Below are 18,098 nucleotides of genomic sequence, written 5' to 3' on the forward strand. Positions count from 1 at the left end.
GACAGTTTGACGTGTATGCAGAATCTCTTTATTGAATATTAATTGGTCAAACTGCTTGTAATTTAAAAATACAGACGGGCCTTCTGATACAATTATTGTGCTATGAGTATTCAAATTTAAATTAATTGTTTGAGATAGTACGAATTTGCCTTTACCTGATACTAAAATAACGTTACGAGCCCTATTTTTTAAAAAAAAATTGTCACCAACATATGATTTTACTTCCGTAGAGCATAAGTAGTGGAATTTTGAAAAATAATATTCTGTAAATATCTAACGTTATCGTGAATAGAAAGTTCTACATGTGTGCACACTGTATATAAATGAATGAAACTTGCACTAACTCTCTACAATTGCTACAACTTGAAGTTTCCTTTTTTGTAAGAAAAAAAATAATAATAAACAAATAACGCATGCATAAGTAAAGAAGAATAGTATTAATTCGCGAAACTGAAATTTCCTAATGGTCTATTATCACCATGTGTCTAATTGTTGTTTGTTGGAAGATGTTATAACATACGTAAGATAATCTGATATGAACAAACACTTGGTGCGAGGCTAATCTTTCAAGCGATGGTCGAGTCTAAGGTTTGAACTTGGCTCAACAAATTCCTTGCTCAATATCTGAGAGCTCTGTCCTTCCGGAGGCAACAGAATCTTTCGCAAGCGAGTTCCAACCATCTTACTTTGCAAAAGCATTTCCTTCGCTCGTTGCGAAAGTATGATGCGAGTGATTGACTTTGAATTATACTTCACGTGTTAAGATTGAACTGAATTATCTGTGCATGATAAATGTTCATAGCCTTAATTTATATTATATGCGACTCTTTTGTTTTATGGGAAAAAGCGTACGAACATAGAGTTGGAGTTATGGCTCCACACATTCTCCTTGACGCCATTACCTGTCGATAAGACATATCAAAATAGAATTTTGTGTAATATTGCTTTTTACATTAGAATTATGGACTGTCAATCAATTTATATTATCTCAAAATGATAAAAAAAATTCTTGGAATACATTAATTATTTTCGCCTGTGTTCCACTAGCGTAAGTAAGATGCTGTAATGAGAAGGTTCGTTCTCTTACTTCCATTGACGTTTGCTTAAGCAAACTTAGTTTTTCACTATCTAACACGTCTTAAAGACTTATTATTTATGACGTCATTTCACTAGAAATGGCGGCGTCGTTTCCTTTTCCTACCGGTATATTTATAGTTCAAATCCTAGAGGAAATGCATATGTATGTTTAAATATGTCAAGCACAAAGTGCATTATATTATTTGCTCTATATATAACTGAGCTTACTAGTCTTGTAGACATTGATTGTAAAGAACATATTTTTATGAAACTTGCGCGCTTGTTACTTACTTTTTCCTCTGTCTTTGCAAAAAAATACGTATTACTCTTGAATAGAAGCATGTTATTTCCCGGCGGATTATAGTTTAACAATTATATGTCAACAACAATTGGCTTTTTAAATTGTACAATTATAATTCATATATTACGTTTGATTTATTAATGGTGATATTATTAATTAATCTCAACAGCTGCATTAGTAGGATGTGTTATAACCGATTCACAAAGTTCCGCCTTCCCAATTCGAGTACCTCTGGAATGATAACACAGTAATCCAAAGCTGTTAGTTATCCAAATAAGTTGTGACTCAGGATTCAACAACACCCCGGTTACCAATAAATCTGTTTTCAGTTGAAAACTCAAGTCCGGTTCTAATACATTTAATGCCATATTTTCCGCATTTACCAGTTTTATTGGGATACATAAGTGTGATCTCGGTTTGACCCGTATTCTTTTCAAGCCAACATACTCCGGTTAGAATGTGCTTTGTATTAAATTAGCCACTTTAATGGAAACATGAAACGTTTTTCTGGAATGTGTTTTAATATGATTTCGAGGTGGGGTCCCAAATCTTGTCAAAACTAATCTGTTCCAGTCAAAATCCAAATTTGCTTTTTGACTCTTCATGAAGTTACCAAGAATAGTTTCATAACAAAAACATTTTTATTGCCCTGAAGTGATGTATAAAAGAGTGTCTACTTATTGAAAAGTCAAGAAGAACAATCTCATTTTTCGTTAAATAATTATTAGTTGTACTCTCTACTTCTGTATTTATTTTGAATCTTCTAGCTGTGTCAGTAATGCCTTGGTCTCCTGTGATCGTAATTTGTGAACCACTATCGACTAAAAACTTTTGATGTTCTTCATTCACTTGTTCATTAATGTAAATTAAGTCCTCTGTAGGGAAGGTAGAGACTGACTTTCCTGTTTCATGCGAGTATTTCCTTGTTGCTCGATGTTACTGCCCGTATAAATGTACTTGTTATTCTAGGCAGTGTTCCTCGACATGGTTGGGAAAATGACAAAAATTACAAATTTGTCTCCCCCCGCTGTTCTATGGATCAGAACTTCCCCTTTGCGTATTTAATCGGGGCTCGGATTGCCACTGGTTGCACTCGGAATTGTGTCTATGCGCGTCGTTATTAATATGAAAGCCTCTACTTGCCCTGCCTGAAAAACCTCTTTGACCTCTAGAATAGCCTAGATTTTATCCCCCTATATTCGGGAAGTTTCCTCCATACCGTGGAGTTTGGTAATTATTTTATCTTAAATTTTCCTCTACCTTTAACGTTAATTCCCCATCTGTTTTTCTATTCCGGAAAGTGAAACTGACCTTCCCCTCGCTATCAAAAGGTCAATTTCCTTTTGCAGCGCCAGCAACTGGTAAATGACGTCATTATTAGACTTTGTGTGCGAAAGTGCATATTTCCCAAACTCCGTGGTGCTTACCACGGTGTTTTCTGCATGGAGACTCTGACCTTGATCCTCTGCAGGATCAAAGCGTCTTTCTTAGCGTTGTGCACAAGTTGTTGGACTGACCTTCGGTGCGTCACAAATTAGGCCATTTCGAACTCTTTCAAGTCTTTTAATAACTCTTGCACCGAGTTGTACTGTTTCCTGAATATATTTCCCAAATATAATCCTGCAGCAGTCCTCAGCAAATTGACTTGAGCTGTTTATTAATGCTCATTCCTGAGTCTAATTTAAGTAGAAGAGTTTGCTTGTCCCTCACATATGAGGAGACAGGCTCGTCTTCTTGTTGGAACCTGTATCTAGTTTGATCTTCAATTTGAAGCTGATCGAGAGATCAGGTGAACTCTTCGATTAGCTGTGTTTTCAAGTTTTCATAATTGGTCTGTTTATTCCCTGCACATTGGGTTAATGCTTGATACCACCGCAGTGCCGGCTCACTTAATAAGGTCGAAACATAAGCCTTTTCTTGACCTCGTCGCGATCATTAAGTATGGTGGCACTCTCAAAGCGCTCCACGAACGTAGATACATCTTCCCCCGAGGTACCCTCAAACTGGATACTCTCGAACAGAAGAGGGTGTGCAAGACGTGTTTGAGTCAATGCGTCAGAAGTTCTTTGCACTGCGGTATCTATGATCGTATATAGTTGTCGCAAAAGCCTTGCTTGACTGTGCGTTCGCACACAATTCCGGTAATGGGGGGGGGGGTAGAAGTAGTAGAGGGCGCCCCCTTTGACTGTACGGTATGACAACATTCTCCGCGAGTTCCCTTATTCTGTCAAGGATTGAATTTAATTCTGTTTCAGCCTCAATTATCGCCATAAAATATCACTTCCAGTGATATTCCCCAAGAATCGAATGTGATACTAATTCTGATAAGTTGTCATCATGATCAGGTCTCATTATTTATCGCGTTTCAAAGTGAAACGGATGAAGAACCCGCAAATGCCTACCACGTGGTGAACCCTTAATGGCTCGGCACTCGCTCGCTCATGTCCCCCAAAAGGACTGCGTTGAGGTACGCACTTCACCAGATTAAATAAACGAAATGAAATATGTTTATGAACCCATTTTCGTCGTGTTTGAGAATGGCAGACACACAATGGACGATCAAACTTGCCCTGTTCGGGCACGCAGGCTCTCCCCCTTTTGTCCTGTCGTATTTCGCAATTGCATTGCGTTCACCCCGACAGGGACCGGACATAGGTTTACTGCAGGTCTGACGTCACCTATGTAAATGTGGTCAAGGAGCCCTGTGGACAGAGCATGTCTGGCTTTTAGTTGCCATCTTGAAGTCCGCCATTTTGGTATCAGCTCATGTTCTTGAAATGGGAAGGGGTCATTTGATACACGATTTCAGGCTAGAATTGACTCAGAAGCACGAAACAGAAGTTGTTTTCTACATAACTTCCTTCTGAAGAAAGATAGTATTGACCGAAGTAGGATTGTCAACAATGTAATGGCAGGTTGTTATCCTTTTTCCAGGTGAACCAGCACGTCACGAACTCGTAAAAATCAGATAGAAATGGTGATGCTGAGAGGTGGCTTCAGGGTGAGTGTGGGCGTCCGCAATACCCAGAATCCAGATTTGCCACAGACATCACAAGAAGATGTGGACCACATTCAGGGAGACCACCTCGAATAAGAAACGAGAAGGGTCATTGATACTCTACTTTCGCACAAACGACAAGCAGAATGCGGGTCACAAAAGATTCATACGTATTTAGGGTGCCGACACTTATCGGAAAGTCAAATATTCCGAACGAAGGGACATGTTTTAAAATGGAACGGACCTGCGTTACATAATGCAAGTACAAATAAGGAAAGAGATACGGATTGACGTTGTAATAATGTTGACTGACAAAGTTCAGACTGCCACGCTTAACCGCCAGTACTGCTATATCGGATGGGGGCTCGCTGCCACGGCAGTCCTGCTAACATACCAAGTTACCATTTCGGAGGCAGGAACCCTAGGGACCAGTGCTAGGTGATTGACGTCTACAAGTAATACCTAGATTTTCAGCATCCTTTATTTAATATGGTAATGTGCAATGTACAAATAAACGTGACATATAATACGGGTACTCTACACCAGTGTTCCGCAAACTTTTTTTACTCACGGCACACCCCAGACGAGCCTAGACTCAAGACGGCACACCAAAATGTCTATCCCATCAAAATCATATGAATCTTAATATAATTACGAAATATTACGTCGTTATGTAATCAATTATTATTATCATCATTTTTGTTGTTCTTCTTCTTATTATTATTATTATAAAACATGAATAGACATGCATTTATTAAAAATGTATTAACTTTAATTCACTGTAGAAAATACGCATTTCTAATACGAATTTTAAAGTAAATAACTCTACTCATACCTTCAATGTGATACTTGAGCCTGCTTAGCTGCACACAGACGGCTGATTCGTGGCGGAACCGTTGACAAAGCAAGCCTCATTTCTTCATCGATGGATTTGAGTCTCTCTCTCTTTGATGTTTTAATTGCAATCAACGTCGAAAAGCCCAGTTCACACAAATAAGTAGTTGAAAATGGTAATAACATGTTAACTGCCATCTCGGAGATAGCCGGGTATTCACTGCTTATTGGCAACCAAAATGTATCCAAAGGCACTTCGAAAAATTTTTATTTCAATGTTCTGTCTGCTTTCAAATCTGCCAGTTCCTCTTGTAAGCGTAAATTTTTCAGAAGATATTTTGAATCCATACTGAATGGATCAGGAACTCAGTCAAAATATTCAACGCTCTCTCCAAAATATTTTTTGAAAGTCTTCTGCAAGAGTACTAAATGTTCTTTAATTAAGTCCATCAACACCTTGTTATCGTCAGCAAGGGGCCATACAGTTTGGAACATCTCACACGATCCACAAGTTCAACTTATTAATAAATCCTTGAATCTTATCCATATTAGTCAGAATATTTTCGTTTCTACCTTGCATTTTTCTGTTTAGTTTAAGAAGCGCCGACAAACAGGCACGCAACAGCCAGCCGTACACAAAAGATGCAGTGTTACAAACAAAGACCTCGCTTGAATAGCTCTATTGTATGATTGGTGCGGGAAGCTAAAAGGCTTTCTAAAAGTCATACGTGGCTTTCTTGGCGGTGAACACAAAGCTTGCTGCCTGTAACCCATTAAACCGGCCCAATATTACAGGCTAGAATACATATAAGATGAGTAAACTATAACAATATTGAGTAAATAAATTACATTTAATTTCTGTGAAAATATAACAGTTATCAGCAAGCTTCAAAGGGTATATTCAAAATGGTGGCCATCAGCTGCAATACACATTTGCAGTCTAACAATCAGATATCGTTGCACACGCTGCATAATGTCTCGTTTAATTCCTGTACACGCTGCCCCAATGCGGTGTTTCATGTCTGCCGGTGTGGTCGGTATGTCCCTGTAGACATCCTCTTCCATTGTTCCCCAGAGGAAAAAATCCAAAGGATGGCAAGTCAGGTTAGCGAGCCGGCCACAGAACACGTCCTCCTCGTTCAATCCAACGATATGGAAACATATTCTGCACAACAATCCTTACTGCGATTTGCACTACGAGCTGGGCACCCATCATGTTGATACCACATGATTCTCCTAGTCGGCAACGGAATGTCCTCTAACATTGGTGGAAGTTCATGTGATGGAAGTTGACATACTTGTCGGCATTCAGTGTACCGTCTATGAAAAACGGCCGTATGAGGTGATCACCGACGATACCACACCACACGTTCACAATCTACGGACGTTGATGTTCCACCTGTAGAGGCCAATGTGGATTTGTTACGGACCAAGAGTGTATGTACCTAAGGTTAACGTGACCATAATTTGTAAAGGTTGCCTCCTCAGTAAACGAGATACATGACTAATCAGGTGTGTAGTTTCTTAACGCCCATGTACAAAATTTACACAATTATGAAAGTCATTCCCATGGTGTTATTGGTGGAGTAAAATATAGTATGGGTGGGACTTGTGGCGACGAAGAATACGTAGCACACTTCGGTTGTTTATCCCACTGTCCCTAGCGATAGCACGGGAGCTAATGTGTGGATCCACAGCAACAGCGGCTAGCCGTTGGTTTCACCCACTTCTCCAGTCACTGTCCTGTTTTGAGTACGTTTGCAAGGCGTTACACTGCCGGTTTCCTCAGTTGAGTGAATAGCTGGTCAAACAGTTTTCACGACGGTTGACGTCTGTCTGGATATCTCTCTGCTTACACACGACACCATAGCATGGCACTTTTCCTACATTCTCCATACACTAGGATCATGTCAGCCTTTTCTGCTATGGTGAACACCATCTTCTCCCGTCTAGCTATGTAGCACGACTCACTTGTCTGCACTACCACGGTCGACAGTTGTTTCGGAAATGGCCTCGAGGTATGTTAGCAGAAGTGCTGTGGCAGCGAGCCCCCATCCGTTATAGCAGTACTGGCGGTCAAGCTGGGCTGTCTGAACTTTGTTTTGTTCAACATTATTACAATGTCAATCAGTATCTCCGTCTTTTTTTGTACTTGCATCATATAACGCACTTACGTTCCATTTCAAAACATGTCCCTTCGTTCGGGACATTTGACTTTCCGTTGTGTGTCGGCACCCCAAATACGTACGAATCTTTTGTGACCCGCATTCTGCTTGTCGCTTGTGCGAAAACAGCGTATCAATGGACCTTCTCTTTTCTTATTCGAGGTGGTCTCCCTGAATGTTGGATTGGATTGATTGATTTGTTGTTTTAAGTCCACTTTATGCACACTAAGGCTAATCGGGACTGGACCTACAGTTTAAAGTGGGATCGGAACCACTATGTGCCTCCACTGGGAATCGAACTCAGGACCCCTTGATTACAAGGCGACGACTGCGCCATCGGGACGCCCGCTACGGCATCGAGGAGGCCCCAATAGGGCGTTTGTCTCTGTCACCACTGAAGTACACAGAGGAGAACTGAAAGGGTTACAGCCTCTCCGAAGTTTTCAGAAAATAAGAAAATTAAAATGAAGGCTGTCATGAAGGTGGAGAAAAGCCTGGAAAATGACCGCCGATAATCTTTGATTTTGTTTGAATAATTTTAAAATTAAGATTTACAATGGTATTTGGAGTTCATATCTCATGAAAATAAAACACCAGCAACCGAAATTCATTTTCGGCAACGCATTCTTTGATACAAGCAAATATTTCATTTCGCTTGATCATTAAAGATTAGATTCATGGCACTGAACCCTCGTTCACATTCAGCTGTAGATGTTGGTACAATTTCTCTTGAATTCACTTAATCCTCGAGTATGGTGAAAATATTATTTGGGTTTTCTTTGTACATGTGAAAATATAAAACTAGTAACGCACGCATGCTTTCACTTACATTAAAGTTTAGTTGACTTATCACCATGAAACACGTTCGCAATCACCTAAATATCATGTTGTGTATTTAATAGGATCACATGTGAAAAGATTCCCAAGTACTCAAATCTGCTACTCGCCACCAAAGATTGAAAAATTACATTCGAACCTTAGTTTTCCTCAAACTCCTGAATCAGTTGTATTTTATTGTTTCAAGAGTAGCCATGCCAATATCTTGCTTCTTTCTAATAACAGAAGGATTTCGGTTTTGCATCTACAATGATAGTACGTTCGGTACTTGTAGAGAGTCTTAAAATATCGCAAATTCCCTCACAAATAATATCTATGACAAATGCTTTACTAATTCTTCAAACCTGAGCCTCTCACGAGTCGATCATCTTGAGGACCATCTTTACTTTCTTTTCATACAACAAAACACTACAAATCTCAACAAGGGCTCGAACAGGATTAAACAACGAACCGATCCAGCATACCTCAAAAACACAATCCATTTTTTGTATTCGATACAAAAGTACTTGCGAAACACCAGAAGTCTGAAAAAATACCGAATACATTGAATGTAATACCGAATACATTGGGTTGGCTCAAACACTTGAATTATAAATTCACAAAAAATCACATGAATTTTTTGTGGGCTCGGGCCTCACAGGCACATATAAATTGGCGTACTGTACATAGCTAACATACATTGCGCAACTAAATATATGACCAGATACATATATGATTTTCTTTTCCATCACATTCGAAATGAGCCAAACGAGGTCTAGAGCTTTATGTTTTTCGAAATTATCTGTTTTTAAAATAACAAAAAATTCTTTAAAGAAATAATGAAATATATTTTTTGTAAACTATATGCGTACGTCTGTGGAGGACGAATTTTGTACCCCTTCCTAAAAAATGTTCCTGTGCCACTAAACGCACCATCCAAGTTCACAGCTTCTGCCACCCCATCCCGAAAAAAATCCTGCGCACGCCAGTGTGCGCCACATATGAACTGTTGTGACCTAAGCTGACTGCGCAAGAAAAAGGGGAAAAATATTTTCTTTCCAACAAATTCCAACACACATAACACTGCCTGTTCAGAGTTACACCTTATAATAGAAACCCTACTGCATTTACCGGAACAAAATTGAACTACGGCGTCCATTGCTCTAGCAAAGCTTAGTAAGTTCTCCGTATGAAATATTCTTCTTTCTCTTGTGTCTGTTTTGTTGAATCTGAAAATCCCGAAATGAAATAAATATAAATTATCCCCACATATAGATATGCATATTTGTGGGGGGTGTATAAAACATCGTACGTGTATATAGTTGATTAAAATTTCTGTGTTTAAACAAAAGTGAAGGGAAGGTAACACGAAAACGAAGAAATAATGTTACAAATTTTGATCCAGTATTTTAATATCAAACGTATAATGCTCTTCTACATCACATTATTTTATCTGGAATTATAGCCAAGTTGTTCATCTGTCTTGTGATATTTCACGCTGCATCTAACATGTATATATCATTATTCTGAATATTTGGTAATTGTATTTCCCAATATAGTGCTACAGCTTACTAAAATATTCTATAGAATGACTTGAGTGAGTAATATGTGCTATTTTGAATCCACGCAATTTGTTTTGATTTTCTCTGTACCAAAATCTGTTGCGGTTGCTTCAAGAACTCTCGAGATCATAGTGACATAACTGTATGGAGTTATAATTTGTGTATAAGGCCTGAAGATTTTACGCTGTTTTGCTAGTTACGTATTTCATTACATTCAACGTTCGAAAGTTTTCTGGTAAGATGACTTTGAATCTAAAATTTTATTATAATGTATTTACTTATGGTGGCATAATCCACTTCTACATGACATCGTGTATTCTTGACTTTGAAATATAATATCGAAATCGTAGAAGAGACAGGAAAAGAAAATACAGTGGATGGCTATTTAGCAAAACAGAGCATGATCTTTGTTTATTCAATTTTATACTACTGTCTAACATTATGGTTTATAATCAAGTGAGGAATGCCTGATTAAGAATGAATGTCTATTTCATTTTTTGGACACTCACGTCTTACAATATTTCATAAAATGTTGGAGTGAAAAATTGGAAAAACTTACGGCACTCCGCATAGCATTTTTTGTGTACATCATTCACCTTTTCTGTAATATATGAAAATCGTAAAGCATTAGAAGAGAATTGTGAAGATGATACCGATGTTCTTCTAATAACTCCTTACACTAATAAGTGGCCTTACACAATACAGCCTCGGCTATTATCCAATTTTGCCATTTCTACAACTGCATGAGCATGTCGATGCGAAGTCTCTCCTAGCAAACTAAGAGATCTTCGTTGTTTTCGGATAATTGGACTGCGCAGCTCCTACAGTTGGTTACTGCTTTCCGTCTACCTTTAAATTAAGCTAAGATTTGCAACGTACAGGACAAAGGATGAAATGTGAAGATAAGCTAGGAAGAGATATTAATTTCCTCTGTCAGAATTCTCACATACACAACATACATACACATCTCCCTGCTAGGAGATGATGACATTGTTTTAACAAATGATTTTAACTCTTTGAGAAGAGCGGCTCTCTTCCACTCCCTCTTAGGATCTTGCGACCTATTTCAAGTGACTTTCTACACTGCTTTTTAACTCAGGTATGGGTTTTAGATAAGAAGATATTTCCAATATACTTTGAATGATGCAATATTACCATGTCTGCCGATGCACACAAAAATTTGAATTCAATCAACCAAGCTGTGATTGTGTTCGTGTATGATTGCGAGGTGTGTGAAGCCATGAAATTTATATTTTACTGGAGAGACTTATTTGGCCTTAATATTCCAATCTTTGCATTCTATTACTGAGAGTCTGCGTTATTTGTGGCCTGTGGTAGCAAAGGAAACCATTGTCATCTCTTGATATATGTGGTCAACCCATACCGAATTGTTCAAAGGTACAGTAGTTGGTTGCTAGACAATTAAAAAAAAAATATTTTGCTATTGCAGTGAAAATAGGCAATATTTTTTTTTCCAAAACTTGACTTCGTTCGAAAATGGGGGATATTTGTTGTTTCACAACTTGCTGTATTTTTTGGATCTGTAGACAGTTTGATAATTGTGATACCTCAGCTAAGAAAAATGATAGAAAGCAAGGGTAAAAACGTCATTCTCTAATCCAAGCCACATTTTACGTTCTGTACCTTTTCCCACCATATCCATTGCAAATGACCGAAGTGTAGGGCCAATAATGATATTCATTTTTTCCCCAGGGTTATTATTTGAAAATTTTAATTTCAAATTTCGAAATTTTTCAATTTCGTTTTCGTCTCTACCCGAAAATGTTTTCTGAAACCAAGGCAGATGTTAAAAATATTTTAAAAAAATGTAGTTGTTATGTACTTTTCAGTGTGTAAGTATACTAAACGTTTTCCTGATAATAAAATTTAATTATAGTTTACTATTAATAATGCATTTTAGAGCAGTATTTTGTTTAATTATGATTCAAGTTATGAGCGCTTTTAATGCATCCCTTCTCCGGTATTCCACTGTTCAGTCTCGAAGCCACTGATGCAGAGAAGCTGGGTTTTATCTCACCATTACCTCCCGCGAAGGATCTGCCTCTTTCTTTACAACAATCACAACAGAGATGAAGTAGAACTTTTACAACTTGTATATTTAATCAATATTTACACTGACACAAATTTTCGTGGGTAAGAGACTTGTATGATGGCATCAACTAATATGGAGATGGATATAATAAAAATAGGTAAGGAAATTTCGTGAACATCTGATATAGTTCATGTTTAGAATCGATCTTAAATTCCTTGTACTGTACATACGATTGTAGGATATATTTCCGGTGAGGATAGAAACGGATTCCAAAGTCCATTTTTTAATTCTGAGTGTAGTTTTATCACCTATTTCCCATGTGTAATAACAGATTCATCTTAACTGATTATTTATTGAAGAAAGTATGGTCTATTTAATTCACGTAAGTTAGTTCACTAAGTTCAATAATTACATAGTAAATATATAAAATCGCACTTACTTTCATCGACTTTTGCTAGTATACCTGTAACACCTTGTTCATACTGGAAAGAAATGTCAAATGCCTGTATCATTTCTGGAGGCCAAATTTGACTTATAAACAATTATACATAATTTAATAATTTTGAGAATAAGAAAACTTAACAAAGAACGTCTAACACCCAAATATCATAGCCAATTTAAAAAAAAAAATTCATGGCATACTGGTAATATGTCAATCTTATACTTCGTAAAGAACAGTAGAAATATATTATATTGTACATTAATGAAACTTTTGCTTAAATCAAATATCAGCTTTCCGAATTTGAATCTAGATATCCTGCAAAAAATAAATTACGTTATGGAACTCAGAAGCACCCAGACAGGTACAAAGAAGCAAAGTCTTAGAGCGTCTGAATGACATCAAGGGAATTAGTTCTGTTAGTAATGGTTTCCCCATTAAGACATCGAATCTACACATATTATATAGTATGAGCCCTCGACAGTGGCGGAGATTGAGTTCCAATACTGTTTGGGCAAGGTTCCGAAACGTAGGGTGAGGGGGTAAGGACAGTTTATACATAAGGTTTAGCATAGTGCGGTGGCAAATGTAGCAAAAATTGGGGAGGATTACCATCATTGCCGGCATTAACCATCGAGAAAAAACATTTTCCATTTATTATGTTGAGTTGAGTTGAGTTCAGTTGGTGATTTAAGTCCACTTTATGCACAGTAAGACTAATTGGGACTGGACCTGCAGTTTAAGGTGGGATCTGAACCACTATGTGCCTTCGCGGGTATCGAACCCGGTACCCCTTGATGACAAGGCGACGACGCTACAACTGCGCCATCGGGGAGGCCCATTTATTATGTTATGAGGCACAATCATTTCAGACATTTGTCTTTCTGTCGGACAATATGCTGTAAGCGGTATTATTTCAATTAGAAAACAAAATTCTGGGCCATTGTTTTGATTGATTAGGCTGAATGTCAGCAGCGTATTGAAACTGTTTACCGACAGAAGAAATTGTATTAATGGCAACCATAAATTTGTGAGGCATGCATGCATGACAGAAAACGACCAACATTTTTCATTTTCTTTGTTTTGATGTCCTCCGCAGCCTGTGTACAACGGCATCCAGTATATATATTAAAAATAAATATATATTGGAATTAACGCGTCTGCCTACCATACTCAAGGTCCCGGGTTCGATCCCCGGCCGGTTCAAATCCGGGAACTTTTCTAACGTTGGAAGCGGCCCCAGCGGCCACCCAGCGAAGAATGACATGGGTACCTGGGGGAAACCCTGGGGGGTAAAGGCTGTCAGGGGCGTGATGCTGATCACATCACCCCCACTCATGACCGGATCAAGAAAGTGTGGGGCTTTACCCCCACACACCCTATACGCCTTCATGGCGTGGTGCTAAGCACAGGGGAGGAGTTTACCTTTTTAATTAACATTTGTGTAAAACTGATTGTTCTACGAAAATCAATAAATTGGGGTAGGGTGGTACATTTTCGATATAGGTACTATTTCGATCACCCATTCTAAAACGTCGAATATTTTGCTTCCTTTTACTGTCGACGCTGATTTGAGGAGTGAGGGTAGTTGTGTTAGGTGTCAGGTGTGTTGTGCAGAAACATCTAGAAATTCTACGGAAATCCCGGAGAACCAGACGTAATTTTCTATGGCAAGATGAGTACGTTGTGGATAGAATAGGTGGTTTGTATATAAACGTCTGACAGTCATTTTGCGTGACCCGTGTTGATGCTTGAACGAAGGACAGTGAAATTCAGGTCAAGCGTGGACAAGCATGTGGTGGCTGTAGCATGGGACATGTGTAGCCATGTGATGTGGTGAGAGATAAGGTAACTACAGAAATATTTGTTTCCATGCACAAAGTGGTACATAATCGATCGGCGGAAATGGTACACTTTCGATCAGCGAGGTATACAGTTTGAGTTCCATGACCGTAACGTGTGCAACACATTTCTTCACAAAGTAAATGCGTTGTTCAATTTATTGTTACAGATGCCTCGTAAACGAACACCGAAGAAGGTATATCAACAGTATTCGTCCCGATTTCTCGATAATGCCGTGGAGAGTATTCTAGAGGGACACTTATCTATACGCGGAACATCGCAACTTTACCATGTTTCATTTGCGACCCTCCGAAACATGTAACGATGGCACGTCAAGAAGCAGCGGGTAGTCCTTCCTCTTCCAGGATTGATGTTGGCTATCCAACAGTTCAAGCAGATAGAAGTCGCAATTGTGGAGAGACTGATGTATTTGGAGGGGTGAGGACTTGGATCGACACTGAAGGAAGTGCGGGTATTTGCGTACCGTTTTGCAGTAGGAAATAATGTGACCCACCCTTGGGGTGAGAACAATATTGTTGGAATAGATTGGTTTCGGGCATTCATGACAAGACATCCCGCACTGACGTTAAGGAAACCGCAAGGCTTATGAAGATCTCAAGCTCAGGGATTAGACAGAACAGACAGTGAACGATATTTCGAATTACTTTATAATGTTACGGAAGAGAGTGGAGTGCTACATAAGGTACAATGTGCTTTTAACATGGATGAATGTGGCTTCCCTTTAAATATCAGGCCTCCTAAAATTGTGTCCAGAAAAGGAAAATGAGAAGTTGTATCACTGACAAACGTGGAACGAGGAGAGAATGTCACGCTGTGTGCTTGTTGTAATGCAGTGGGGTCTTATTTACCCCCGTTAATAATTTTCAAAAAAGCGCGTAAAACCTGAATTTGGAGATGGTTTGCCTGCTGGTTCCATTGTGGCCATGAGCAAGAAAGGGTACATCAATGACAAGGTATTTGTTCAATGGTTACAACATTTTACGAGATACAAAACGGAAGTCAAAGCTGTATGGATTCTTGACATTCATGTGAGCTACAAAAGGCTAGAAGCGCTGACTTTTTAGTATACATTAAGGATACTGTTTCTTCACTCAAACTGTACCGCACGCTGATCAGATTCTAATCAATTCTTTCCGACCGAATTTCGTTCTGCGGTCTACAGTAGAGGAGCTAAAAATGTCATGTTATGCCATCGTCTTTAGTAATAGACAAGCATTTCTCTGGCACAAAACTGTAATTTTGCTGCATATATATTTTAACGTTATATTGAATTTAATTTTTTGTGATCGAAAATGTACCAACTTACCCTAATATTTGTTTAATATAACAGGAGCATATTAAGTTCGTACTGTTTATGTGCTTTATCTTGCAAAGCCTTAATATTTGTTGCTGCGTCTGTACGTGGATGCATCGATGTTTTGGTGCTTCTGTGTGTGTGTGTGTGTGCCTGTGTGTGGTATTCTGTCTTTCAGAATCCACTCCCGCTGCCTCTGATCTCCCAGTATACTTTACTTGCTTAAGAAATAAATGAAGCAGAAATATACAAGATAACGTATACTAGATATGCTTCTAAACAGTAACTTGGCAATAACCGAACCATTTTAGCAATTGCTATATCAATAATTTTGTCCTCAATTAAAAGTAAATACACTTATTACCCAGTGACGGTACCACAGTGATTAGAAGGGTAATATTGTGGATATTAGAAAAATAAACTTTAAAGAATGCTAGAAAATATGAAAATATGTATCATAAAATATTTGATTCAATGAAAGCAATTTCTTCGGGTATTTCTTACATTGATTTACATAGATAGTCATTTTCAAAGATAGATAGATCATTTTAACGTTATATATAATATTCTGGATTTTGCTATATTTTGAGAATTTCTTTGATATTGAATATTTCTACTTCGTAAGAATGAGATAAGCAAAGAACATTTCCATTAAACAACGTAGCCTATAGCAACAGCTCCTACGCTACTACTTTCCTTCAAGTATTGACAGGTGACGAAGTTTCTGTTAGGGACTATGAATTAAATCCAGAAAACGTTGATAGTGAAAGATATATATATACACGAGTTTTACACATACCTTAACTTGAAACAAAAACAGACCACTAATTCAATTTGTCCATTATAATCCAGGATGTGCTTTTGGAAATCAAATATTACAAGGCATTTTACTAAATAATTGTTAAGTGTGAGACATAGTTATGCTTCTGTTTGTAAGTGTGTTATAAATCGAGGTATTGATAATGCAAGCTTTAAGATGAACAGTTTGGAAGTTAATTAATTACTAGTCTGTATATGTTTCAAGTTAGGGTATGTGTAAAACGCTTGAATATTAGCCCGTGTTCATACACGGCAGCTTCCAATGTTAAGACGAATAGATAATTAAGAATACGTACAAGAATTAAGTTTATTAACAATATCTTATGTAATAACATTCGTTAAGTACGATCCTCAAATTGGATTAATTAATGCACATCTAGAGAGATTTAGTAACTAGATATTTTTTCAGCACGTTACAGCCGAGAGTAAAGATAAACACAACCTTATAAAGTTCTTCGAGAATTGTTTGTTCCATCTCTACCAGAAATCAAGACATATGAGGAAATTTCATACTACAGCCCAGCTAGCAATTTCATTGTGCAAAAGTTAAAACTCCAAATTTCAAACAAGAATATGACGAGCGGATTTGATGATTTCGTAATACGGTTACTAAAAATAGATGAGCAGTGCGTTAATGATATCGTTTTGCCAATGTGTTTTCTATGATTCTGTAATTAGTGGCATTAAATCGGAGAAAATCAGATTTTGGCATGAGGAATATTACACGCATGTTAATGCCAATCAGATGTTTCGTTGTAATTGTAAAAGTTCTCACAACAAACAAGATGACAGGATTCAAAACAACTTAAGTACATACGTAAAATCGAATATATTGAGTAGGTCTGGGATTAGATCATCAGAAATTAAATAAAGGCATTGTTGCTATTTCTGAGCGTCGAAATGCTCTTCAGGTTAAAGCATTTCTTTGTGGAATTATTTTTAGAAGATTGATTGATTAATTTGCTTTGTTTTACTTCGCTTTTGTGCCAATTGTTGCTAATATGCGAAGATGAGGATGAGTGATGATATGATGAGATGAAATTGATGAATGGACACTCACAAACATGAATGTTCCGGCCAGGATTCGATCCCGGAAACCCTGGCGTTAGCGCGATGTGATAAACACTCCGCCACGTGGCCGGTTATTTTTTTTTGCAAGAGATGTATATCCAATTTAAGGATAATATTTAATGAGTTCCATAATCTGTTAAAGAAGAATATTAGGTGGAAATGGACGGATTCGTGTCGTAAACAGTTTGAATCTACAAAACCAACCTCGGCCATAGGCGCTGATTTTTTCTGATATTTCAGGGGGATCAATGCTAAGCATAGCATAAATACCGATTTCTTTCAACTTGAGATTGGGAGGCGGGGAAGTGGGGAGCTAGTTTTTAATATCAACAGTAGGGACCTACGAAAAAATACTTTAAAAACATTAAAAAACTGTAATTACATTCACTAACTCTCAAAACTAGATTATATATATATCAGGGAACATCGATTTAATCAGCTGAACAAAAAATCACTATACTGTGATTAAATATAATTACGCAACATCATACTTTATATGTAACGTTGATTATGCATTATATAAGTGTATAGCAATGCACTAGAATTAGAATTTCTTAGAATTAGAATTTCTTTATTCATGGGCGAAGTTCAGCCTGTGGCTGCTCTACCACTTAACCCGAGAAGTATAACACATACTGTATGTTTACAGGTACATATACAAATAAGTAGAGTAAATGCTTCGTTCTGGCTCAACCCCCGAAAATCTAAACATTTTATAGTAATCTCTTCAAGTGTAATTTAATCAAAAATAAAAAAATAGCTGTTTTTCTAAGTGTAAAAAGTGAAAATTTGATTTTTGCAAAAGT

At 37.7% G+C, this 18,098-nt stretch overlaps 1 protein-coding gene across 3 annotated transcripts in view; it reads right to left on the reverse strand.

The window, feature by feature from the left end:
• The window catches only part of LOC145984936 (uncharacterized), a 655,439-nt gene that overhangs the window by 152,081 nt on the left and 485,260 nt on the right, over positions 1–18,098 (reverse strand). Inside the window, exons 2-3 of one of the 3 annotated variants that reach the window (XM_083118347.1) lie at positions 12,246–12,288; positions 10,313–10,354 (exon numbers count right to left, since the gene is read on the reverse strand). The exons of the other annotated variants lie outside the window; for them this stretch is intronic. Of the exons in view, the coding sequence (XP_082974473.1) occupies positions 10,313–10,354; positions 12,246–12,288 (85 nt within the window). The remainder of the gene's footprint in view (positions 1–10,312; positions 10,355–12,245; positions 12,289–18,098) is intronic. 3 annotated transcript variants of the gene reach the window in all.

This window comes from Lepisma saccharinum, chromosome 3 (genome assembly GCF_977018435.1).
Source record: "Lepisma saccharinum chromosome 3, izLepSacc3.1, whole genome shotgun sequence".
In the NCBI taxonomy this organism is placed as follows: domain Eukaryota; kingdom Metazoa; phylum Arthropoda; class Insecta; order Zygentoma; family Lepismatidae; genus Lepisma; species Lepisma saccharinum.